The sequence below is a fragment of the Argopecten irradians genome, chromosome 10, assembly GCF_041381155.1.
Source record: "Argopecten irradians isolate NY chromosome 10, Ai_NY, whole genome shotgun sequence".
NCBI classification, from domain to species: domain Eukaryota; kingdom Metazoa; phylum Mollusca; class Bivalvia; order Pectinida; family Pectinidae; genus Argopecten; species Argopecten irradians.
This window is the reverse complement of record NC_091143.1, coordinates 19,061,244-19,087,553: the sequence shown is the minus strand read 5'-3', so window position 1 is coordinate 19,087,553 and position 26,310 is coordinate 19,061,244. Positions and strand designations below refer to the sequence as shown.

The window sequence follows — 26,310 nt, the reverse complement described above, 5'->3', positions numbered from 1 at the left end:
CCCGTTGTGGTAGAGAGATATTTCAATGACCTTACAGAAATAATCACTAATCTCAACTTACAGAATAGCCCCCAAAATATCTGGAATTGTGACGAGACGGGGAAACAATTTCAACATACCCCAGTAAAAATTATTTCGCAGAAAGGTGCCAGAAATGTAGTAAGCAGGGTATCTGAAAATAGGACAAACATCACTATAATGGCGTGCGTTAATGGTGTTGGGGACAAAATGTCCCCAATGGTTGTCGTGAAAGGGGAAAACATCGGCTTCTCTTCAGGGATGAATCATTTATTTGCCATTAGCAAGCTTATTAGACTGATTTTCATGTACATTTGTATTGCGTACATGATTATCGCACAGGTATTGTAAGTGGGTTTCGAGTCCGGAAATATATTTATTTTACAACATTCACCAATGACTATTTTTGGTCGGGTTGGAAGCTCGATCTGTGAGAAATGTTCACTTAATTGGTCGAGTAACTCGCCAAAAATAAATTCTGATGAACTGAATTTGGCTTCTAATTTCGACCATGTTAAATCGACAGCGTGTCGCCGACAATGCGAGAAGCGACAGTACTACCAAATCCTGACAAAGACGAAGCATTTTTGTCGCATTGTCGCTCCGCTCACATCCTCGAAACTCCATGGGCTTTAGTATTATCACTGATGCTGTATCCATCCCTGGACGATTTCACCATTCAATAGCAAAACTGAATGCATTTCAAGAGACAGCAAACCTGACCAATCACAGGCCTACAATGACTTCCTTTGATTATGTAAAAGAGAGCATACCACATCATTAACCTGACATCAATTATCGCACAAAGAATCTTCAGCTTTACTACGTAAAATCCATGGGTGACCCATGGAGTATCGAGGATGATAAGCGCCTTGCAAATTAGATATACTCCACCTACATTACAAGTTACCAAACATACACGTGTACACATGTACCTGTATAACGTTATGGAAATAGACATAAATTTAAAATGCGCATGTCGGAACGGTCGGAAACGACAATGTGAAGAACGACAAAATTAATGCAGCGAGCGAAAATGCGAAAAACGACAGTGCGACAATAATACAACACCAATGCGACTAGTCCACTAAACATGCATATATTATTAGTTTTTTTTATAAATATTAAAAAAACCAATATAGGCTACAATACGACATGACCGAAATCAATCACCATTCAGATGTCATGAAAACTTATAGGCCCATTACCTTTCCGGAGCAAAATATAAAGGTTTCTTAAAAAACATATATTAACACCAGAAAATGCATACTGATGATCTAAAATAAGGTTACGACACCAAACATATGCAAGATTGCCTGCGTTATATATGAAAACAGTGGAGAGTCAATTCGCTGTTTTGCCGTCTGGCGCAGTGATAGTCAACTACCGCGCGGTATTTAGGACGACGGCGGGAAACATAATACGACCCGCGTTATGAAAATAAAACATTTTATTTATTTTAATCAAATCGTTCAGAAGGTGATGATAAATGTAGTATTAACGGTAAGTTAATAATTTTTAGGACTCTACAAAATTATCGATCTTGTTTTACATTCCCATTTTAAAAATTAAAAGCCGTTTCGGAAAGGTAGTGGGCCTTTAGACCTCTTTCTTAAATGTCATACATTGTACTTTAATTAATGGATGGAGTTGTGAACGCTATAGAGGTTTCCTCTTATATTTTTTTTGCAAATTTAAACGACAAAAACCAATGTAACTTCTTATTGGGAGATCGCTCCTGTGTGCAACTGCATGAGTATGAATGGGAAAATCTGATGGTGAATATGTCTGTAAATGTCCATGAAATGCTAAAGGAAATGAACACAATTCTGTACTTTTCTGTGTCTTAATGTATTATTTATTATGTAAATATATGTACTGTTATATGTAAATTGGAATATATTGTTTGATTGACAGTCTAAAGAATGTCTGTCTGTCTGCCTGTTTCTGTTCAAGAGATCAAATAAAATATGATACATGCATCGTCACATGTACAGTTTGTGTCATTTCATACATGCGAGGTATCTTTTTTATTCATTTATCTATTTTTTTTTTTCAAATTTGATTTGCTGGGAATTGAACTTACTGAAGAGGTTTTTTCGGCCGCCTATGGAAATTTACTATAAAGACTCTTTAATATATATATATATATGTTTCTGCATTTACAGACTATAAATCATCATATAAATGATAGATAAATTAAGAAAAATCTAATGAAAAAAAAAACAAAAAACAAGTCCTGTTAAACGACACGTAACAAACTACACTTTAGTTTCCGTCTATATAGGGTAACGTATGCCGGCTTTATGATAATTATTCCGGACCTAAATTACGTGTGACATCTTTCCATAAGTACACAAGAATGGCCAATCAGATTCCAGGGTTATCACGTTATGTGAGGACATGACAAACCAATGAACCGTATCGACGCATTTTCTCTTATGTATCTAAGGGAAAGACTGTGTGACGCGAATGGAGAACTGACGTACATGTGACAGGTGACGTGTGTTTGCTGTGCAGCTGCAAATCTCAAGGTGCAGTGGTACCCGGCTAGCAGGTAAGAAGAAAACGCGCGATGCACCTCGACCAATCAGCAGGTGGCACCATGGCCAGATGACCATAGCCTTATAGGTCAGGTTCATAACATAAACTGATAAACGGAAGTTATTGCGAAATAATTAAAAGATATATTTTTGGAGCGTATTTATGATGTTGACTATCCTCCACATTCTGCTGATCATGATTGGGGGAGGTTACGAAATATCAGCTGTTACTAGACACTGTATGATGTATACACTGTACTGAACAATACTGTCCAATATCAACAAACCAACTTATATATATCTGCAGACCTCTACGACTAAATATAAGTATGCCATTTGTGTTTTTCTATCATACTCAATCTATCTAGTTATGCCATTTGTGTTTTTCTATCATAATCAATCTATCTAGTACACATGCATAACGTTAACGTTGGTGATAACATTTACTCTTACGTTTCAGTCATGCACTCCTAGATTGAAAGTGTTCCTGCTGAAATCAGTCATTTCCCACTCAAATTATAACCTATGACAGGTTTTGTTGAATTTGAGCTTAATAATGTATGGGTTACATGCATCACAAATTTTACGCCAAACTGATATAAAAATTAAATGCTTTATTAATTTAATTAGATTTTTTTTCTACACCAATTAATGTCAGATTATAAAAGGTGACTTAATTAATTTGGGAAAACTTTCAGAGCTTGGTTGTTTATAGTTTCTTGTCTGGCACTATATAGCTCCTGGTTGTTAGGGAGTATGTGCCACAACTGGTTCGTGGTTATTATATAATGCTACAGGTATGTGCTCACTGCACTAGCTACTGTTGTAGCAGAAAAGATATCACCTTCTGACTAAAAATGCTGATAATGAATTGAACAATTTTCTTAAACATTAAACTATATTTTTTTTTATTTTGTTAAAAAAAAATTTAACTTAAAGAATTTGTAGGCCTGCAAGACTTAATGGAAATATCATCACCCCTTATGGGCCTCACAAGTAATGTTCTCGGAGGTTGGCGCATGCGCAGCGATAGTTTACAAAATGTCGGTAGATTTTAGCGGAAAAATTGTCAACAATGGATTCAAATGCATCGGTCTTATTAAATAATGGCAATAAAGTTAAAAACTTGAAATTCAACGTCTACAGCTAGAATAACACCCCTTACTAACATCCAGGTAGGTGTCAAAGCCGTGTTTGATCGGAATAATTTTTGACAAAACATAATCGACGGTCGGTTGTAACTGATTTGGTTTCCCACACCTTTATAGAGGGACCTTGCAGTAGCGGAAAAGTCAGTCAGAAGGTGATATCTTTTCCGCTACAGCAGTAGCTACTCACTGCACATGCTGTTCACTCGGCCTCCTGCATTACTGTACATTATGCTTAGACACTGTGAGGAACATTAATATATTGTAGCACTATAATAAACCCACTATCACAAGGAGACACAATTAACATGTCTTGTAAAACACTCGTGTACCAGGCTGTCAGCACCTGCTTATCAGGTTTCAAAATTCAAATGGACATGTATAGCATTATTTTAAAAGACAACATTGGAAGCAATTCTGCATCTTTATATCCCATAAAGATGACTAGAGCGTGTTCGAGTATATTCGGCCCCCTTACAGAAATATCGTTTTCTCAGAATTTTCTGATCCCAATTCAGGAAACCGTGTGAACGCAGGATACCGACATGTTAAAGCATGTTTGTTTACAAAGAAACCGAAGGTCAAGGCCGCCTGTGCTGTTGGCGATTTCCAACTTTTATAACGTGATGCTGTCTGCCGATTTCAGCCCCCTTCTGGAGTTTTTGGTCATCAAGTCTGAAGTTTTCAGCCACCTTCAATATTTGGAAATATTTCAATTTCTAGTGAAAAATTCATCTCATCAAATAACGAAAATATTTTTGATTTGTAACTAAGGCATTTTAAATATTTTCTCTCTCCTATTAGACTGATTGGACGTTAGAATATACAAATTCAATTTCACCGGTAATTGGCGCCAATTAATTAATCATTATAAGAGTGTGCATGGTTTTATGAACGTAATACCAATATATATTGGATCAATGTTTAAAAGTTACAATGCCGATTTCTTTTTTTATGAAATATTTAATTAACTGCAGCTAGGAATATTCGTTATTAAATTTTTTTTAAAATGTGGCCAGTAAACAAACATTCATTCAAACTCTGAAGTAATTATTAAATAATCAAAATATATTGAATCTGTATGTAAAATATCCCAGGAGCAGTAAAGAAATCAGATCTGCATGATTACAAAGCTAACACTGTCAGTTGATATCATCAGCCATTAAACATGAACACCGATCTCTGCTATGAGATCAAATTTAACTTGATTTTATTCCTACCTTTGCATATCAGTTGTTATATATATATTTATGTATTGTTATTTTGCTGGTCATCGTAAGTGGTAGTCCTCCGTATAAAGCTGGTGACACTGATTTTTAAAAATATCCCTTTTGGGGACCCCAACAGGTGTTATAGGTCACACGAGGTTATTGGAAATTCCCCAAACATTCGGAACTCTATCAGAAGAAAATAAAAGTCGGTGATGTCGCTGATTTAGGGTTTTATTATAAAAAATACAGGAAAAAACACCTATCAGGAGACAATTACCAAAATTGTCTGTGAAATTCGGCCCCTATCGTCCCATTAGCACATGGAGTGTTGCCGCCTGGAACCATCTTCATCCAGAGGCCTTCCATCGAGTATTGTCTAAAAACATAGATTTTTTTTGCAATTTTCATTGATACGATAAATAAAAAACTTTGTTGACAACCTCATCAAATATTGCATATTGCATAAAAATTGCTGAATCTGACCAGGTAAAACATAATTTCGTTTTTGTGTGTCATAAAAAAGCGTTTAAATTTACTACCATTGGTCTGAAAAATAATAACATGAGATATGTTGGTAAATCTGAAAGGGACAATTCAGTGAGGCTAATTCTGTTACATAACCACGAAGCAAAATATGACATAAATGTATTGTTCTACATTCCTAATGAAACATATAACAAGAAATATTGACAAATTTCACGACGTTGTTAAGTATTTTGATTGATCCCGGTGAAATTCCAAATCGTTGATCAATACGATTTAGCATGTACAACATGTACGCTGTACCCATACCCGAGCCAAAGTCACGCATGTTCAACAAATGTGATACATAACCGCTGAGGACTTAATGAAACTATTTTTAGACAAGAACATGTATCTAATAACGTAAACACACTACTGTAAGAGTGATATGAGTAGTTCTAGACAAAAAATTCCTTACTACACTGGCAAGGGCTACGGTTCAGCATACAAGACATCCGACCCCAATGTGTAATGGGGGACAATAAGCAAGTTGAACATGAACACTTCAAATACATTTCACTACAGTGGGCTTTTCTGGCTTATTACAGTAAAACTAACTAATCTAATTTCCATAAGAACTTTTGTTTCCGATATATGTGCAAATTTTAATGTACTCTTAGACTGAATTGTCCCTTTAAGTTTTAACTTTTTTTTATTGACGCCCAATTATTGAGTCAAATTTTTATATTTGGAGGCCGAAAATAGCATTTGGCCAAAATACCCGAAGAGGCTTCACATGTTTATAAAGAAAAAAAACTACACATGTACAGTTGACATTTGTATTTTGTCATCTACAAAAAAATGTAGTTGCACATTCACAAGTTGGGTATTATCTGTGTAATATTTTTTAGAGAAAGTGGGAGGGGTTTTTGTGGAAAAGGGGATGCTAATTTACACAAAACAGAAAAATCAGAATTGTAGTCTCTCTTTTCTGCTATAAATTTACACTGATATCCATGCATGTACTCATCAGAATCCTGGTCAGCACGAGTGTGACATTACATATGTAATATAGTGTATTACAGCTATAGGTCCAGCTATTGAATTATATATTGAATTATAAATGAATGACCTTAGCTAGCTTTGTAATTTTATTTGCCATGACCTTAGTTATGAACTTACGAGAGAGTTTTATTGCTGCCTAGTGGGGTCCATGTTATGATAACTATAAGGCCAAAAAAAAAATTATATGCATGTTTCAGGTTACATGACTAAAAAAAATGGGGTAGGTCGGTCGGAAATTTTTTTTATTTATTTTTTTTTTTTTTTTTTTTGAGGAGGGGTTCAGTTGCTTCATTACTACATTACAAAGTTATGTGTCTTTCAGGCTTTAGGCTGGCTAGAAGTCTTTTATATCTTACTGCTTTAATTAAGCTTTAAATCTGGATATACTTCTGTAAAAATCTTAGCTGAAAACTTCACACACTATATTTTTGTTTTGAAAAAGAGTCATAAAATAGCTAGGGTCAGAGGTAAAAACTAGGGTAGGTAGGGTACCTGAAACCTAGATATGCTTTATTTTTGCCTTACCAGTTGTAGGGAATTAATTCCCACCTGATCACTAGACAGTTTAAGAGGAATCTGTGTTCATCGAGATCACTAGTTCATGCTCCTGGCAATAATCCTAATATTTAATAGAGGTGATGGGAAAATTGAGTGTACTGTATAAGCTGTAATTAGCACCCCTCCCCCTATTACCCACCCATCTTCTGGAGGAGTTGGAGGTATAAATGCTCCTCTTCTGGAGGAGTTGGAGGTATAAATGCTGCTGCCCCCCCCCCCCCCCCCCCCCCCCCCCCCACATAGATACTCATCTTGTCTTTAATTCCCCTACACAAATAGTGTATATATACACATTTCTCATTGAGTCGGCTTAAATGATCAGCTGTATATTTAATATAAAGCTGAGTCAGCTAAAATCTGCAGTGCATTATATATATATAATTATGTAGGATTGTTTGCATAAATTGTGTCTAATTAAGAATTAATTACGAGTGTAGGATTGTTTGCATAAATTGTGTCTAATTAAGAATTAATTATGAGTTTATATGACACAGTTGCTGTCTAAATGTGCATATATATATATAGTACAGTCTAGCCGTCTGGTCCAATTTCAAATGTTTCGTTATATAGGTACAGTGTATCATCTATCTGTCAAAGTGGACATCAATATGTATCAATCAAATCTGCAGATACATGTAATTGATGATTGACATCAATCTTTGCAAAACTTGATGATTGTTAAAATGTTTGAAATCACTTGGATTTTAACGTTTACAACAGGCAATTAATGCAGTTTTACTAATTAACCTCATATTAATTAATTATACTGTTGCGTCACATCCTTGTACATTACCTGTATGTATCCTAGTTTTGTTATATTGACTATGTGAGATATTAATTATAATCAGTTAGAAAATCAACGTCTCAGTCAGTGTATTGAACTATCCTGGATGTTAGGACAGGAAAGTCTTCGAGAGCTGGTGTAAACAAACGGAGGTATGCAGCTGGTTATAGGTTTGGTTTTACTGTATTGGTCTTATAATTGTCTCCTATTGATAGTTTCCATATAGACATTAATGATTAAGTTAACAGAACAGCATATACATAGGAAATCATTCAGGTATAGCTTCCAAGGCAATTAGGCTATAGCAATAAACTTTCATTTAAGAAAAATGCAGCAACAACAGCACAGACCTGCCTGTTTATTGCTTTTCAGTCACATGTACTGAGATTAATAATTTTCTTGAAAATCAATCACTTGCTCCAACTAAGATATTTTGTCAATCAAAAAGACATCTTTAAAGAGTATCTGAACATTCCAGAATAATTCTTAAGTATTACCGTATTACTCTTGTCTGATAAAAGTCCATCAATATGATAATGAGCATCACTGCTATAATATTTTGTTGAACTTATTGGGTTGCATATATAATGTCAACCTCATGTAGTTTTGTGAAATATTTTCATATTGTTGAAATAAATGACTAAATATTTGGCCTACGATCATGTTACAAAACTGATAATAAAATATGATACCGTGGTACTTTTAGGTCATCTGACCCGAAAGGTCAGGATGACCTATAGTCATGTTTCGTCCGACGTCGTCCGCCGTGCGTTAACTTTTCACATCAAACTTCTTCTCAAGTTCAACCAGTGAGATTTAGCTGAAACTCACATGAAATGATCCTGACATGGTCCTGACAAAGTGTTGTTATTTTTCGGGTCGATCCGAAATCCAAGATGGCCGCCACAGCCGCCATCTTGAAAACACACTTTGAACTTCTTCTGAAGTTCTACCGGTGCGATGTGGTTGAAACTTGCATGAAATGATACTGACATGGGCCTGACAAAGTGTTGTTATTTTTTGGATCGATTCGAAATCCAAGATGGCCACCTCAGCCACCATTTGGAAAATACATTTTGAACTTCTCAAGTTCTACAGGTGCGATTTTGCTGAAACTTGCATGAAATGATCCTGACATGATCCCGACAAAGTGTAATTATTCTGAGGGTCGATCTGAAATCAAAGATGGCCGCCACAGCCGCCATCTTGAAAACACACTTTGAACTTCTTCTGAAGTTCTACCGGTGCGATGTGGTTGAAACTTGCATGAAATGATACTGACATGGGCCTGACAAAGTGTTGTTATTTTTTGGATCGATTCGAAATCCAAGATGGCCACCTCAGCCACCATTTGGAAAATACATTTTGAACTTCTCAAGTTCTACAGGTGCGATTTTGCTGAAACTTGCATGAAATGATCCTGACATGATCCCGACAAAGTGTAATTATTCTGAGGGTCGATCTGAAATCAAAGATGGCTGCCACAGCCGCCATCTTGAAAACACAATTTGAATTTCTTCTCAAGTTCTACTGGTGCGATTTGGCTGAAACCGGCATGAAGTGATCCTGACATGGTCCCGACAAAGTGTTGTTACATCTCAGGTTGATCCTAAATCGAAGATGGCTACCATGACACTATATCTAATTAATTTCCTATATGAATAATGCCAAGGTAGTCAGATGACCGTTAAGGCCCTTGGGCCTCTTGTTTGTCGGTTATCATGACGGATATCACATAAGTTAACACCATCTCACACACTATCTTGGTTATCTCCTTCACGTATGTTTGTTTAGTGCTGTATTATCTACAGAAGCTACACAGATCAAACATTCTCAACTCTTTTACAATAAAACTTACCATTGAACAAATACTACCGAGACAGGGTCTCATTATGTTGCATTATGTGACCAGGTATGTAGAACTTGCATTTGTAACTTGTTCAGTGTTAAATACATGTCCATAATGTTAACATTTAAAACGAATGCAAAGATGAAAAGCCAACAGGAATTTAAAAGTGGAATTATTTGCAGTAGGGTTATTTTGGTTTACCTATTTTATTTTCATTATTTCGCCACAAACATATCCACGCACTCTCAAACATTTGCACATGTATGCAAATTTAAACATTTGACTATATGGCACAAAAGTTACCACAAACGAAAAATCCGACATGGGAAATTATCCATATTTACAAGTACCGGTATACGTATAATCTTTCAACCTTTATACATGTATATGATTATTCTATTATTAAACAAATTCATTATGTAGAACTTTTTTAGCCATATACACATGTAGAACTTATTTTAGCATAATCTTATACAACATTTCTAAATTACAAAATCCTGTTGGAAACAGAAATGATATGGATTTTAGGTTATAGACTACAGTAGTTATATGCAGAAGAATCATAAATTAGCAATTTGAGTCTAGAATAGTAATAAATATCAAACTACTTTTGCTTAAAATGTTATCAAACAGTATAAATATGTTTACACATTAGAAAATATATAGAAAGAGTTGAAGTTACAATTTTTGTAGGGTTATGCAACAGCTGATGTTTTTTGAGAATTGAAAACAGTGTCTAATCTTTAGTTGAAATCTTTAAATGTTTTCAGTTCATATACCTTTACATACTTTTATATATTTTTTACATACATGTATGTGTCAATACCTCTTTTAATACAATATATACATATGCTTTAAAACTGTCATAAAACACTTAGATTAGAAAGGTTTTTCGAAAAAATTGATCAATATTTATAGTTCAGATCTTTATCAGTGACGCGGATTTGTATGATCGTATCAATGTTCAAATCAATTTTTTACGATGTTATTAGCGTGCAGCGGTCCACCTTGTCATTTATTATGATTGATAAGCTGTATTTTCTATAAGCATTTGATATTGCGAGTGCTTGCACATTTTAAGACCTTGTAGTATTTAATCTCGGACCACATTCTGTTTACATTGAATATTTACTTAAAATCATTTATAATGGTCTACACCTTACAGCTGGTGGATGACATGTTCTATACACAGGCATATAAACAAGGCACCAGTTGGAAGAAATGAAAAATAAAAATAGATTAAACTTAAAAAATCCTCATTTGAAATGTTCGATATTTATACAAAGTTGGATGAATTACTTTAAGTCAGCGTTTCTTATATGTCTATGAAGCAATTGTTCGCAGTGGGAGAGTGATTAAGATGTCGCGACATAGTACCACAAGCCCTCCACCTCTGGGTCACAAGTTCAAATCCCAAGTGGGGCAGTTGCCAAGCCCTCGGTGGTGGTTTTTCTTCAGGTACTGTGGCTTTCCTCCACCAACAAACCTAGCATGTCCTGACATCACCCTGGCTGTTAATAGAACATTTAGCTCATAAAATCTGAAACCTCATTGAAGAAAAATCTTTCCCTTTATTTGAATTTAGAGATTATTATAACCTTGTCCGGTATGTACATCAGGTTTAATTATTAAAAAATTGGTTGGTAGTGGGTTTTTTCTCTTGGTCTTAAATTATAGGTTTTATCACCTGACAAGTATTAATTTTTTATCATATTTCATTTAAAACTAAACCCTAAAAATTAATCTAAGATTTCCTGAAATCAACTTTTTTTATAATTGATGTCCTGTGTTATCATGCCCTTGTTATTCTCTCGGTCATATGCTACTGGTAGGATACTAAGTAAATATCTTGTGGTCAAAGTTGAGATATTTATCTGCCTAACAGATCATTACACTGATCAGAAGGAGACACTTATTTTGTGCAGGATTTTTCTGACAGCTGTCTCAGAACAAGAATAACTTAAAGTCTTATTCATAGATGGATTATCACAATAAATTGTATTGTATAAACTTGCATGAACATCATGAATCAATAGTAAACATTAAAAACAAGTTCTTTAATTTATAAACTTCCAAATGAATGAATCACTGTAGTGTTGTTCCGGATCTGTAGCTGTTGGTATGAATTTAACACAATGTTTGTTCTAATGAATGACCTTGACCATCATTCAAAAATCACAGAGGTCAAGCTAATTGACAATTAACAATAACAGCTTCTCAATTATGATGATAACTAAAGAAGAAATTATGCAATTGTAAATTCATTCAGCCATTTGGTTTATTCACGAATTGCCTCAACTGTCTCCCTGATTCTCTTATTTAACACTAGAGTTTCATTAGTGATATCATTAGGTGTATTGTTTCAGATGTTTTGGCTGAATTCCAATTTCCTTGTTTTTTGTTTTGTTTTTTTTTCTGTGGGGGAAAGCAAAACCTGAATGTAAATGTCTGAAATTAGACGTCATGTAGACAGTCTATAACCGTTCCACTACAGAATGTCATTTATCATCATATATACAAAAATATATAGTGTATAGAAAATATTATTGAATTCTACCGCTAGGGATGTGGATCGACTAGCATGTTGACCATTGATTGATATTCATGATTGATAATGATGGTATACTCCTTCAAGTCGGCCTGTATAAACATTTACAATGTACACATCTTTTAAGCCTGATATATGGGCACCATATATAGAGCTAATGTTGTCATACTGTGTATTTAATCGTACGGAAATAAAATCTGAAATCGACCAACTGTTTTCAGCCATTACTTGGCCTTGTTTAGAACTTGTTAAAAAATTGATCCAAAATGAAACCCAGCAGCTCTAACTTGTACACAAGGATTTAGAAAATGAATTACATGGAAAAAATGACCTCAGTTCTAATTTTGTACTAGCTAATACAACTGCTAATTAGCTGAAAATGAAACAATTTACAAAATGCTTCTATATGCAAAGTCATTGAATTTCCCTATTGCATTATTGGCATTGGATGTTGAAAGGTTTTGAAAAAGAAGTGTCCATGAGTGATTTTCAAGGTCACTAATCAAATTTATGGAAGCAATATCCCACTTCTGTAAGCCACCCAATCAATGACTTGTATTGCAGGAGATAATGTTGTAAAACTGGGTGGAGTCTAAACCTGATTTCCTTCAGACCATAGACTGTGCATTCTGCCAAATAAATTGTTATAAATGATCAGACATACAATATACCTTATACATTTCTAGTTGCCCATTTATCAAGCCAATCCACTTCTACTTTACATAGGGGTGACCAATTAAGGTTTTTAGAATACGATTATTGAAAACAATAGTCCTTCTCTACCAAAAATGAAAATAAAAAAATACTAGATTAACGAACTCCGTTATTGAAACCATTTCTTACTTCTAAAGCTGCTGAATGATTCTAACGACCAAATAAGATGTCAAAAGTAGGCAAAGAAGTACAAACTCAAGCTCCCCATCTTCCCTACCAAAGATAAATCCTAGATTTACTTCTAGAACTGCTGAGTGCATGCATGATTCCAAAGACCAAATACGATGTTAGTAGAAGGCAATGAAGTACAAACTTGAGCTAAATTGAGTGAAAAAGAGAACAAGACTCATGAAGAAGGTAGAAAAGAGCCATTAGTGAAATAAAAAGTGCCTAATGTACATGTAAGTTCTATGGAGCCACACCTGAGATAAAATGTTTGACGTTCTTCCGCTGTGGATTGATTATGACTATATATAGTTTAGAATATTGATTTGGACTCCATAGCTTTTATATAGGATAATGACTGACATTGATTGTTTGTGTTGTAGAGTTGACAGAAGCGTATCGTGTCTGGTATATTGTACATGCAGGTCTATATTTATTTTGGTAAAAATTGATTGTGCTAGAATCTGACCTTGATAAAATGCTAATTGGTCAAGACATGGTCATATTTACAATACATCATGGTCACATTGGACAGATATTGCTTTCGTAGTTCTTCATCATATCAACAATAATTTTCAGGAGGTCCATAATTTGATAAAATTCATCACCAGTAGGATTATATATAAAGACCTTTCCCTGTCCCTAAAAGACCTTATAAAGAGAGTGTGACAACTGGTTTGTCCATATTCAGTATAACGTGATCGGTTGGGCTGCGCTTGTTCTATGTCCCTGTCAGCATGCTTCAGTGAGATAACACTATAAAATGGGCAAGCTCCATTTTTACAAAAAGGCACAACACAAACATGCTGCAATTTCCCTAAAATGTGCACGCATACACATACACTAGTTGTACGCAACATACTGCATACACAGGTCAGACCAGCTTTTAAAGGACATTGATGCAAAAATCAATCAACACAAACCAAACATTCTGTAAATAGAATGGCGAACATCAAACAACAAAATATTATGCACCAAACAGGTATGTAATAAACATCAGTATATACAGAGTAACCATCGGCCATACATTATTAATAAAGTCAATAATCGTGATGCATAATGACGGGCCCTTGATGAAGGTACACTAAATAAAGCTTTTAAATAAGTAAAATTTCATCACCTTTGTGTTAAGTAACTGGAGAGAAATATTCAAACATTGACAATAAAACCTTGTACTGACAGATGGAGGTATCTAAATCAAGCTGACAGATTCCCCAATGTAAAATCATTTTGATCACTCTCCCACAAAGATCCTTTTCCTCTCTCTGTCTCAGTTGGGATTTTATTCAATCTCTTTCATTGGTCCTTCTCATCTTGATGCAGCTTTTTGTAACATCATCTGTGATTGGCTAAGTCTAACCTTAAGACTAATTTGGTCTGTTTTATAACGGCTCCACCTAAGGTAACAACATCACCTTTTGAGTCTTGACGTGTATCCACACCATTCTTTGATAATGTTTTGTATGGTAGCCACTCTATGGTGTAAAAGTTTGATTTAAAATGCAGTATTCAGTGTGAGGATGGCTGGTCTGTGGTACCAAGTGCCTATAAAGAGGTGTTGACCGTGTTTGGCTGGGGAGTAGGGTACAGCAGCTAGACTGCAGTCACTGCTAGACAGGGTCAATAGGTACAAATTATATACCTACGTGCTTCATTAGTACAATGCTATAGTGAGCATTAATATTTTATGAGTACATGTAGATAGACATAAAATTTGAAATTTGATGTAAATTTTTGGCAACCATTCATTTTATCTATGTTACATCTATTAAAAATAATTTCATAAAAAATGCAAGTTATTTTTGTTGGGAAAATTATATTGTATTGTAAACGCCTAACCTTTTGGGGAAACGTTCATTCACCTTTTGTTCGTAATACATCCCTTGCTGTTATTGTTGCCTGTGGCAAAATTTGCTTCCATTTATCTGAAGAGTTTGTGTTTCTGAACTTTCCTACAATTATATATGTAATTCAATGTTTAGTTTGTTTCTGAATTTGAGGGTTTGTTGTTAGTGCAGTTTGTTGCTGAATTTGATGGCTTGTTGTTCAGTGCAGTTTGTTGCTGAATTGATGCCTTGTGGTCAATGCAGTTTGTTGCTGAATTTGATGGCATGTTGCCAATGCAGTTTGTTGCTGAATTTGATAGCTTGTTGTTCGGCACAGTTTGTTGCTGAATTGATGCCTTGTGGTCAATGTAGTTTGTTGCTGAATTGATGCCCTGTGGTCAATGCAATTTGTACTAAATTGATGGCTTGTGGTCAATGTAGTTTGTTGCTGACTTGATGTCCTGTGGTCAATGCAGTTTGTTGCTGAATTGATGCATTGTGGTCAATGCAGTTTGTTACTGAATTGATGCCTTGTGGTCAATGTAGTTTGTTGCTGAATTGATGCCTTGTGGTCAATGTAGTTTGTTACTGAATTGATGCCTTGTGGTCAATGTAGTTTGTTGCTGAATTGATGCCCTGTGGTCTATGCAGTTTGTTGCTGACTTGATGCCTTGTGGTCAATGCAGTTTGTTACTGAATTGATGCCTTGTGGTCAATGTAGTTTGTTACTGAATTGATGCCTTGTGGTCAATGTAGTTTGTTGCTGACTTGATGTCCTGTGGTCAATGCAGTTTGTTGCTGAATTGATGCATTGTGGTCAATGCAGTTTGTTACTGAATTGATGCCCTGTGGTCTATGCAGTTTGTTGCTGACTTGATGCCTTGTGGTCAATGCAGTTTGTTGCTGAATTGATGCCTTGTGGTCAATGTAGTTTGTTACTGAATTGATGCCCTGTGGTCAATGCAGTTTGTTGCTGAATTGATGCATTGTGGTCAATGCAGTTTGTTACTGAATTGATGCCCTGTGGTCTATGCAGTTTGTTGCTGACTTGATGCCTTGTGGTCAATGCAGTTTGTTGCTGAATTGATGCCTTGTGGTCAATGTAGTTTGTTACTGAATTGATGCCTTGTGGTCAATGTAGTTTGTTGCTGAATTGATGCCTTGTGGCCATTGCAGTTTGTTGCTGACTTGATGCCTTATGGTCAATGTAGTTTGTTGCTGAATTGATGCCTTGTGGTCAATGTAGTTTGTTACTGAATTGATGCCTTGTGGTCAATGTAGTTTGTTGCTGAATTGATGCCTTGTGGCCATTGCAGTTTGTTGCTGACTTGATGCCTTATGGTCAATGTAGTTTGTTGCTGAATTGATGCCTTGTGGCCATTGCAGTTTGTTGCTGAATTTGATGCCTTGTGGCCATTGCAGTTTGTTGCTGATCGAATGTTGATTCTGTGGCATTTTGCAATACATAGATTGTGCCATGACCTTAACCTATTGAAGCCTGCTTCCCCTCGGAAACACCATTAATGAAAAAGCTTTCCCTTAGGATTACTACTGTCCTTTTTCTGTGCTAACAAATATTAATGAGGCGTCGTAGAGTTGATTCTGGTACGTGTAACTAGGAACAATGGCCAATAAATAGAGTGAGACGAGATTGTATCCAGTCTATCTAATTATACAAAATGATAAATAATACAATTGATTTATCACATACTGTTTTTAGGTCACCTATAATATGAGATGAAATCTCTAGTGACCAACATATACATATATATTCTAGTTTTGTTCTTCACTTGCCCTATGTAAGTATTTTAAAACAACTTTTTAAAAACATAAGACCAGTTTCATTTGTGAAGATCTACAATTGAACACTGTCAGTTTAATTACTTATGTGGTATTTGACTTTGGAAGTATCATAAATAATGGTCAAAATGACTAATAATGGTCAAAATGACTGAAATATCATAAATAATGGTCAAAATGACTGAAATATCATAAATAATGGTCAAAATTACTGAAATATCATAAATAATGGTCATTATTACTGAAATATCATAAATAATGGTCAAAATGACTGAAATATCATAAATAATGGTCAAAATTACTGAAATATCATAAATAATGGTCAAAATTACTGAAATTTCAAAAATCTTTTAAATGCTTTGAAGTTAGTTTTCCATGCTGTACTGGTATATATGTGTATGGGATTTGTTATGGAATTCTGTCTCGTGTACGTCACCAATTTTTGTCTGGACATTTTTTCCTATAAATTGGCTAAGGGGAGTAACTACATGGACCCTCACAGATATGCTAATAAGGGGAAAGAATTTGTAATGAACAGTAACTGACTGTCACCGCAACTGATTGGTCAAATTACGTTGTCCAATTTGAGGTGTTTCAATTACATTGTACCATATAATGTCCAAAGTGTTACTATTGCAGGCTTGGAGCATACTATAATACTGCAATGTGATTGAAGGTGTTGTTTCTGTGTGGGAGAATCATAATCTTTAATTTGTTGGTCAGAAACCTAATTTGACCTCACTGTAACGTAGTGTTAAATCATTATATTTACATATGCCCCTATATAGTCAATGGGAGGGGAGTTGCGTTCAAATTAATGTAATCACAATGACGTATGAATACAAACGCAGTGCAGGTTCGGTCTACTTCTAGTTCACAATTCGATAAGATTTTGCGTCATAATTTAACGGATTTCAAAATAACAATAAAGATTTTTTATAAGATCCAATTAAATATGTATTTGACATCAGAACAAAAGATGTTTTTAAGCATTGTAATGGTAATAAACAACAAAATGATTCCCTGGTCATGGCTGCAACTGGAGGGCTTTTCTCGGGAATGTTCGGGGAATTCCATAGTTACGTCAGATGTACATGTGTGTACGGTCACTCATCTCACCTAAATATACAGAACATCTTTTTGTCAGTGAACAATTCTGGGAGCGTCTAAGCGAACAGTAGGTTAACAGATCATATATAGGTTTCCAGACAAAAAACATTACAGGAAGCCTATCCGAAACAGTATCATCAGCTTTACCCCCGTCTTTGCATTCAGAATAGGCCTACACACACGCAAACACTTTTTGCACTTGTCTATCCTCTTGTCTACAATAAAATTAAAGTCATGACTATGAAGAATTTAGTCTATATCGCATTCGCAGACTGATACATACATGACAAACATTCAGCAGCTCAACGGTCATACCATCAGTAGGCTATATCAGATTAACTTTCCTCAGTTGAAAATCAAATATGGCGGTTCGCTTTACTTCGGACCGCATCACTACCCTGACAACGATACCGTACTGGTAGTTGTTCCGCCTCGGTTATCTCAATTTTTATTCGAAATGGACATATTGATATATTATCAAATTGAAAAAATAGTATTTTAAAAATAATTGGAAGGTGTCATTGTTATACATTTATTTCAAAGCAAATTTTAACTGCATTTGCAGATATAACATTCAACAATCGGAACTATATCTTTAGTCATCCTGACTACCGTAGTTACCCAACTTAGCAACCATCACCGTTATAAATTTGACGTAAAAGTAGACTTATTTATGTAAATATATAGATTGAACAGTGTTTTGATTGCGTTAAAGGTGGTATGAATGCAATGGGATACAGACATATTCTATATGTAGCGCTAATGCGCTACATTGAATATGTCTGTATCCCATTGCATTCATACCACTTTTAATGCAACCAAAACACCATTCAATCTCTATATAAAATGTATCAATGACTAAGAAATTGTTCCTAACACTGTTCCAAATGTGGGGCAAAGAAGTAATCCCAATTCAACCAGGTAGACAAAATAAGTATAAATTGTCAAAATTTTAAGGCAGTCCAACATCAAGACACACATAAAACAAACACAGTTACACGAGATAGAATTTATAATATTAGAAAATACAAGAAGACAAAGGCAACAAATATTATAATGATGTTTAATGCAATAAACGCTTCAGTAAGCAAAGGCAGAATTTAGTGAGTTTCATAGCCATGATGTTCAATAGAACTTTTCAATAATGGAAAGCATTAAAATGGTTCACATGAAGAAATTTGGAGAGTTTGAAATGGATTATTTTGATAGGCCTTGACTTACTTTTGATATTATATAGTTGCATGTCTATGGCATTAACCGAAAATTTTTATAATTTTTACGTAATAACTATTGTTACTGACCTTGACATACGGTTTCTGAGTTTTTCCCCTTATTTTGCTATACGACCTTGGTGAATTTTAATTACTGAGCAATAATCGTTGTGCCTATACTTGAGTGAAGGAGATGAATTTTCGTCATAGTAACAGAAGTGTTACTAAGGTCTGGCCCACAGCTCTGAGTCATAGTCTATTCAGATGGCGTCCAATATTGGTGTAATCAGTTCTACAGACACAATAACAGGAGTGCCTTCACTCAAACATCTTCACATGCATTCTTATACCATTTTAGGTTATATTATTGAGTTTACAATTTTCTTTACTCTTTGGCTTGTGATTATAAAATCTTTGCTCCTGCGTAATATCAATCCAAATATTCAATTTGTTCTATTGCTAGCATAAAGATAAACTGTTTTATTTGTCTGGTATTCAGCACAAACTTAAAAAAGGCTAATAAAACAAATCACATTATGTCAGAAATAATGTTTTATGTTATACAAATCCTAACCGTAAAAGTTTTATGAGTCTGTACATACTTGAACCCTTCAACAGACGTCCGCGTAGTTATTTAGGATGCTTCTAGTATTTCTGTTACATATATAGTGATATAAAATTAATAGCTGTACTAAAGGAAGTGGCATTTTATAGCACATAAAGCTTGACAGTACTTTTGTTTAAAATCAACTACATTTTATACCGATAGCTTGTGATTATTGGGTAACCACCTCCCTATGTAGATATAAAATACAGTTATACACATAAGTGGTGGTACCAGCCAGTTGACTCACGTTGTTTCCAGGAAAATAACAAATTTGGAATGAAATTAGATTATGTCTCCATGCGGCAGTGGATTAAATAATGTATTTGAACGGTGGAGAAGATAGGGGCTATATTTTGTAGACTCGTCTATAGGCAGAAAACAGATATTTCTGTCAATGGTTTCACCTCACAACTAGTCCTTATAAATCAATAAACAGGCCAATATTTGATAGTAGGTCTCATGTGACTGTATTATATTTTACAGGCCTTTCAAACGGAGACAACAACGCACCAAGTCACTGCTTCCACACAGCCAGTCTGGTGATTCCAGTCGCGCTGTCATCAGCCGGCACTGGTAGGGATCCAACATTCAATGTTACCTATCAGTGAGACAGATACAAAATATTGGATGTGAATGGGCAAGCCACCAAGCTGACATACATCATTGAAACTGGGGAACCGATCAGCTATCAGCTTTATTGATGTGCTTCAAATCTTCTAAATAGATACTATTCAGAGACCAAGCCTTTGTGTGTACTGCTTATGTAGGTTTCCTGAATGTGTTGCAATGCGGGGAATTCCAGACCTTTGGCATGATCTGACCGAGGGCAAGAAACATAGGCGTGTTTACAGCAAGTGTGTTCACACCTTCTCTACTTGTCAGGATTGTCTTTAACTTATAGTGATGCCTCCTTCTTAATTAGATTGATGATGATGGCCACTGTTAGTCCAGCATGGCCTAGTAATGAGATGACCTCCTCTCCCAGCAGGAAAGACAACAATGTCTTACAGTCTCATTGTGACAGTCCTCAACTCGAGTCGCGCTCCAGCTCTTTCAGGTAAGCTATTATATTTATAATTAAACCATGATTGCATTCTCCTTAACATTTGTTTAGTTTTAATTACTCCCACTAATATTCACACTAATTAGCTTTTACTTTAACTAATATTTTGCCTATCAATGAACAGAATTTCTTTAATTTACTTCATAGCAGTTAAATTGCGCTGGTGTTTTATTTTTTATATTTGCGTTTTCAGTGTGGGAATTGAAAACGCTATACAGTATTTATGAAAGTAAATTATAATTTTCATTTCAACTTTTGATAAAAGGAAAAGAAAAAAAAGCAGCTGCAAACGCACTTATTTTGGCACAATCAAATTTTATCGTATCATTGATTTTGAACTTGTCAGCGAAGTGATGAATTTGCACAGTCTGAATAATTGCTGTGTAAACGTGATACAGAAAATATAATTAATGTAATCATATTTCAATGCGAAATGTCTTGATGCACAGAGCACTTAAATAGGATTTCCGCTTAAGTATCCACATTTACAGCATTTCAGATCCCAAAATAATAGTATTCTGTTGTGGATTTTGGAAACAAGTGTTTTATCACAAAGGGTTACCAGCTTTCATTTTGAAGTTAGATCTTATAAAGATGTAAATATGATTTTACTGGATGGGCTTCTGTATTATACCTATATATTATATGACTCAGGGAAGTAATATCATCGGTTGTTTTCCAGATATCATTGGATCCTTATAAGTATGTCTATATAAATATACAAAATAGTGGATTGTGAGACGCTGAGTTTGGTTTAGCAGAAATCTATATTTACATAATGAGTCCTTGAGGGTGCTATAATCCTAATAACAACACTTTGAGTTTGATTCAGTCTATCACTGTTGGGTATAAAATGTGGATTTTCGTTTGGTGAGTCACTATGACGTAATACGGCACTGTTGTCTTCATCTTGGAACTGGTTCATTGGATTATAATGCAAGTTATGTAACACCATGATGCTATGTGGTGACTTTGGTTCATTGGTCATAATACAAGTTATGTAACACCATGACGCTATATGGTGACTTTGGTTCATTGGTCATAATACATGTTATGTAACACCATGAGGCTATATGGTGACTTTGGTTCATTGGTCATAATACAAGTTATGTAACACCATGACGCTATATGGTGACTTAGGTTCATTGGGTCATAATACAAGTTGTGTAACACCATGACGCTATATGGTGACTTTGGATCATTGGGTCATAATACAAGTTATGTAACACCATGAGGCTATATGGTGACTTTGGTTCATTGGTCATAATACAAGTTGTGTAACACAATGAGGCTATATGGTGACTTTGGTTCATTGGTCATAATACAAGTTGTGTAACACCATGACGCTATATGGTGACTTTGGTTCATTGGTCATAATACAAGTTGTGTAACACCATGAGGCTATATGGTGACTTTGGATCATTGGTCATAATACAAGTTGTGTAACACCATGAGGCTATATGGTGACTTTGGATCATTGGTCATAATACAAGTTGTGTAACACCATGAGGCTATATGGTGACTTTGGATCATTGGTCATAATACAAGTTATGTAACACCATGACGCTATATGGTGACTTTGGATCATTGGTCATAATACAAGTTATGTAACACCATGAGGCTATATGGTGACTTTGGATCATTGGTCATAATACAAGTTATGTAACACCATGAGGCTATATGGTGACTTTGGATCATTGGTCATAATACAAGTTATGTAACACCATGAGGTTATATTGTGACTTTGGATCATTGATCATAATACAAGTTGTGTAACACCATGAGGCTATATGGTGACTTTGGATCATTGGTCATAATACAAATTATGTAACACCATGACGCTATATGGTGACTTTGGATCATTGGTCATAATACAAGTTATGTAACACCATGAGGCTATATGGTGACTTTGGATCATTGGTCATAATACAAGTTATGTAACACCATGAGGCTATATGGTGACTTTGGATCATTGGTCATAATACAAGTTGTGTAACACCATGACGCTATATGGTGACTTTGGATCATTGGGTCATAATACAAGTTATGTAGCACCATGAGGCTATATGGTGACTTTGGATCATTGGTCATAATACAAGTTATGTAACACCATGACGCTATATGGTGACTTTGGATCATTGGTCATAATACAAGTTATGTAACACCATGAGGCTATATGGTGACTTTGGATCATTGGTCATAATACAAGTTATGTAACACCATGAGGCTATATGGTGACTTTGGATCATTGGTCATAATACAAGTTGTGTAACACCATGAGGCTATATGGTGACTTTGGTGACTTTGGATCATTGGGTCATAATACAAGTTATGTAGCACCATGAGGCTATATGGTGACTTTGGATCATTGGTCATAATACAAGTTATGTAACACCATGACGCTATATGGTGACTTTGGATCATTGGTCATAATACAAGTTATGTAACACCATGAGGCTATATGGTGACTTTGGATCATTGGTCATAATACAAGTTATGTAACACCATGAGGCTATATGGTGACTTTGGATCATTGGTCATAATACAAGTTGTGTAACACCATGAGGCTATATGGTGACTTTGGTGACTTTGGATCATTGGGTCATAATACAAGTTATGTAGCACCATGAGGCTATATGGTGACTTTGGATCATTGGTCATAATACAAGTTATGTAACACCATGACGCTATATGGTGACTTTGGATCATTGGTCATAATACAAGTTATGTAACACCATGAAGCTATATGGTGACTTTGGTTCATTGGGTCGTAATTTAAGTTATGTAACACCATGACGCTATATGGTGACTTTGGTTCATTGGGTCATAATGCAAGTTTTGTGAGTTTGGTTTAGTGAATCTTAATTTATAAAAGGCAAAGAGAGTTTGAAAAGAAATCCATGGAAAACATCCAAAAGCATCTACCGGTAGTTTTACCATTCCAGTATCACATATGAGTGTATTATTCCAGTGATTTGCAAACATAAGGCGCAAAGGTTGTGTCAGAAATGGCAGAGTATTCAATTTCTTAGAAACATAATTATGCAGCTTTAGACATCTGTTCCTAATTTAAGTTTCACTTGAATGCTAATACAAGTATAATGTTTTCTCAAAGATGAATATTCATGAAGTCTTCATTGATTCCTAAAGGTGAAGTGTGTATGCAAAGAAGACGTTGCAAGCTGACGGAGTTGGTCGTTCCATCTACTGTAAGGGGTTATATTTAAAACACAGCGACAAGTATGTTCCAGCTCCCAAAAGTTGATCCCCATAATTTTGTCAATAATAATTAGTATTTAAAGACGGCTTCAAATTTTGGAAAATACTGAGAGTACCAGCTGATTCTACAGAATTTAACTTTGATCAGCATTACTATAGATCCACAGTAAATATTGGACACATCATAGAAGTGAAGGATATTATCTAAAGGCCCACTACCTTTCTGAAACGGCTTTTAATTTTTAGATTGGGAAAGTAAAACGAGATCGTTATTTTTGTATAGTCGCTAAAATTATTAACTTACCTTTAATACTACACGTGTCATCACATTCTGAGCAATTTGATAAAAATAAATAAAATGTTAATTTTCTTAACGTGGGTCGTCTTATGTTTCCCGCCGTCATCCTAAATACTATGCAGTATTTGACTATCACTGCGCCAGACGCCAAAACAGCGAAATAACTCTCCACTGTTATCAAACATTACGCAGGAAATCTTGCATATGTTGGTGTTGTAACCTCATCTTAGGCCATTGGTATATATTTTCTGATGTTATTAATGTTTTTAAGAAAACTTTATGTTTTCCTATGGAAAGGTAGTGGGCCTTTAAGGTTTGTGAGTACATTTCACACAGTGCATATAGTCTGCCTGAATGTATCATCCTTTGTTTACAACAACAAATGTGAGCAAAATCTATTTCTGATCAAAGTGAAGAGGACACTAACTCACGACAGAGGTGGAGGGCTTGTGGTAATATGTTATATGTTGGTACCAATCTTATAAGGTGTAAAATAATGGTGTAAATGATGACCACAGAGACATTATTCTGGTGTCATATGTCTTATGATTGTCATTATCCGACATCTTCAGATTGACAAGATTCAGAGGTTTATGGGTAGCACCAGGACTGATGGGCCTCTTGTATTACCATTTAATCCCCAAGTACTCTCACCATAAAATCAATACAAATCTAAGCATGACTTGTCGGCCTAATACTACAGTCAATCAGGATTAACGCATTCTGCCGACCTTGATGATGGATATCTAGATCTGTTCACACCTCACTTTGTATTTAGTTTCTGTTTTCTCCTTACCTCCCTCCTCTCCCTACAAGAAAAAATGATGATTTACCATGGAAACGAAATGGGGGAATAGTTGGTTGTCATGGCCTCGGATAAGGGGAGAGTGGGTTATTAGTTGTCAATGCATTGACTTATTAATTACAGATTTAGTTACAAATAGTGCTGGCCATGGTGTAAAAAATGATATAATTCACTATTTATTTCAAAGTGTTAAATTCATACAGTTCATTAGAATTATGAGAATGATGTTTGTAAGCTTATATTGAATCATGAGATGTAATTTTTTGATGCAGATCTTGATTCATTAGCTTATAATTAGAAGTTCATTTTCAGTTCACACAGCGGCTGTCATACGGTTTGTCACTTGTCAAAAAGGATAAAAAATTTAATTGAAGGTCAAATTGACAGTAGATGTTATCACTGCAGTAACAGATGCTTACATATCTGTTAAAATCCTCTTTTATTCTTTGACAGCTTTAACTCAATAACATCAAACAGTTGTTTAAATATTGATTAGTTTCGTGTGAATTTGTTAGGATCACAGATCTATAGCTTTTAGTGACTTCACACATGGCTCGCTATGATTATGATTCAGATGTTTATGTAATTGTCGTTATTAAGTTATCCGTACATTTTCTTACCAGGGATCGATACCATTCACGACTTTTCTCTCTGGTGCAGAAAGTGGAGTATCATACTAAATCACCCCAGGGAGGCAAACATTGAAGCCTGGTAACAATTTTACAGCGTACATTAAGTTATTCTTTAAGACAGATGTGAGGATCAGATCACCAGAACTTATCACAGGACATGATGGTATTGACTGTGACCATGCAAGATTATTGACGATCAGTTCTAGTGATAATTTGATAAATTATGTAAGTCTTACTTGCTGAATGGTTAGATTTTGCTTTATTTTTAAAGAGGAGAGAAGGAGGCGATACTATTAGTTTGTGTTGTGTCTTTATAATTGTTTTTCCTTCCTTCCTTCTGTCCACACATTATCTTATCTTAGCTTTATCTCCAGAAGGTACAGGACCTTCATACTTGGTATATTTATAGATATAGTCTATCAAGGTATATGGCATTCCAAAACAAGCTTAAAGGTCACTTTGCACTCATCCGCCGTGATCTAAATTTTGACCTTTGGCATCCATTGTTTTTTGTTGTTTTATTTGAAAAAGGCTTCTTGTCTGGATTTTTGCTACTGTATCATGGGTCAACATGTACTTAATGAAGCTGTATGTGTGTCCTGTACCAAGGTCGCGGGTCACTGTTCCTATATTTTGACCTATGACCTACCTAGTATATTGTATTGCATCAATAT

The 26,310-nt window shown here is 35.2% G+C and overlaps 1 protein-coding gene across 3 annotated transcripts in view; it reads left to right on the top strand.

Moving 5' to 3' along the window:
* The first annotated feature begins 2,404 nt into the window (after positions 1-2,404).
* Positions 2,405-26,310, top strand: part of LOC138333332 (protein Aster-C-like) — a 49,044-nt gene continuing 25,138 nt past the window's right edge. The window contains exons 1-2 of one of the 3 annotated variants that reach the window (XM_069281640.1): positions 2,405-2,575; positions 20,103-20,676. In XM_069281640.1, coding sequence (XP_069137741.1) covers positions 20,546-20,676 — 131 coding nt within the window. In that variant the 5' untranslated portion in view covers positions 2,405-2,575; positions 20,103-20,545. Of the gene's footprint in view, positions 2,650-2,716; positions 2,889-20,102; positions 20,677-26,310 lie in introns of those variants that run through there. The other 2 variants (XM_069281642.1, XM_069281641.1) reach the window with 2 other exon arrangements.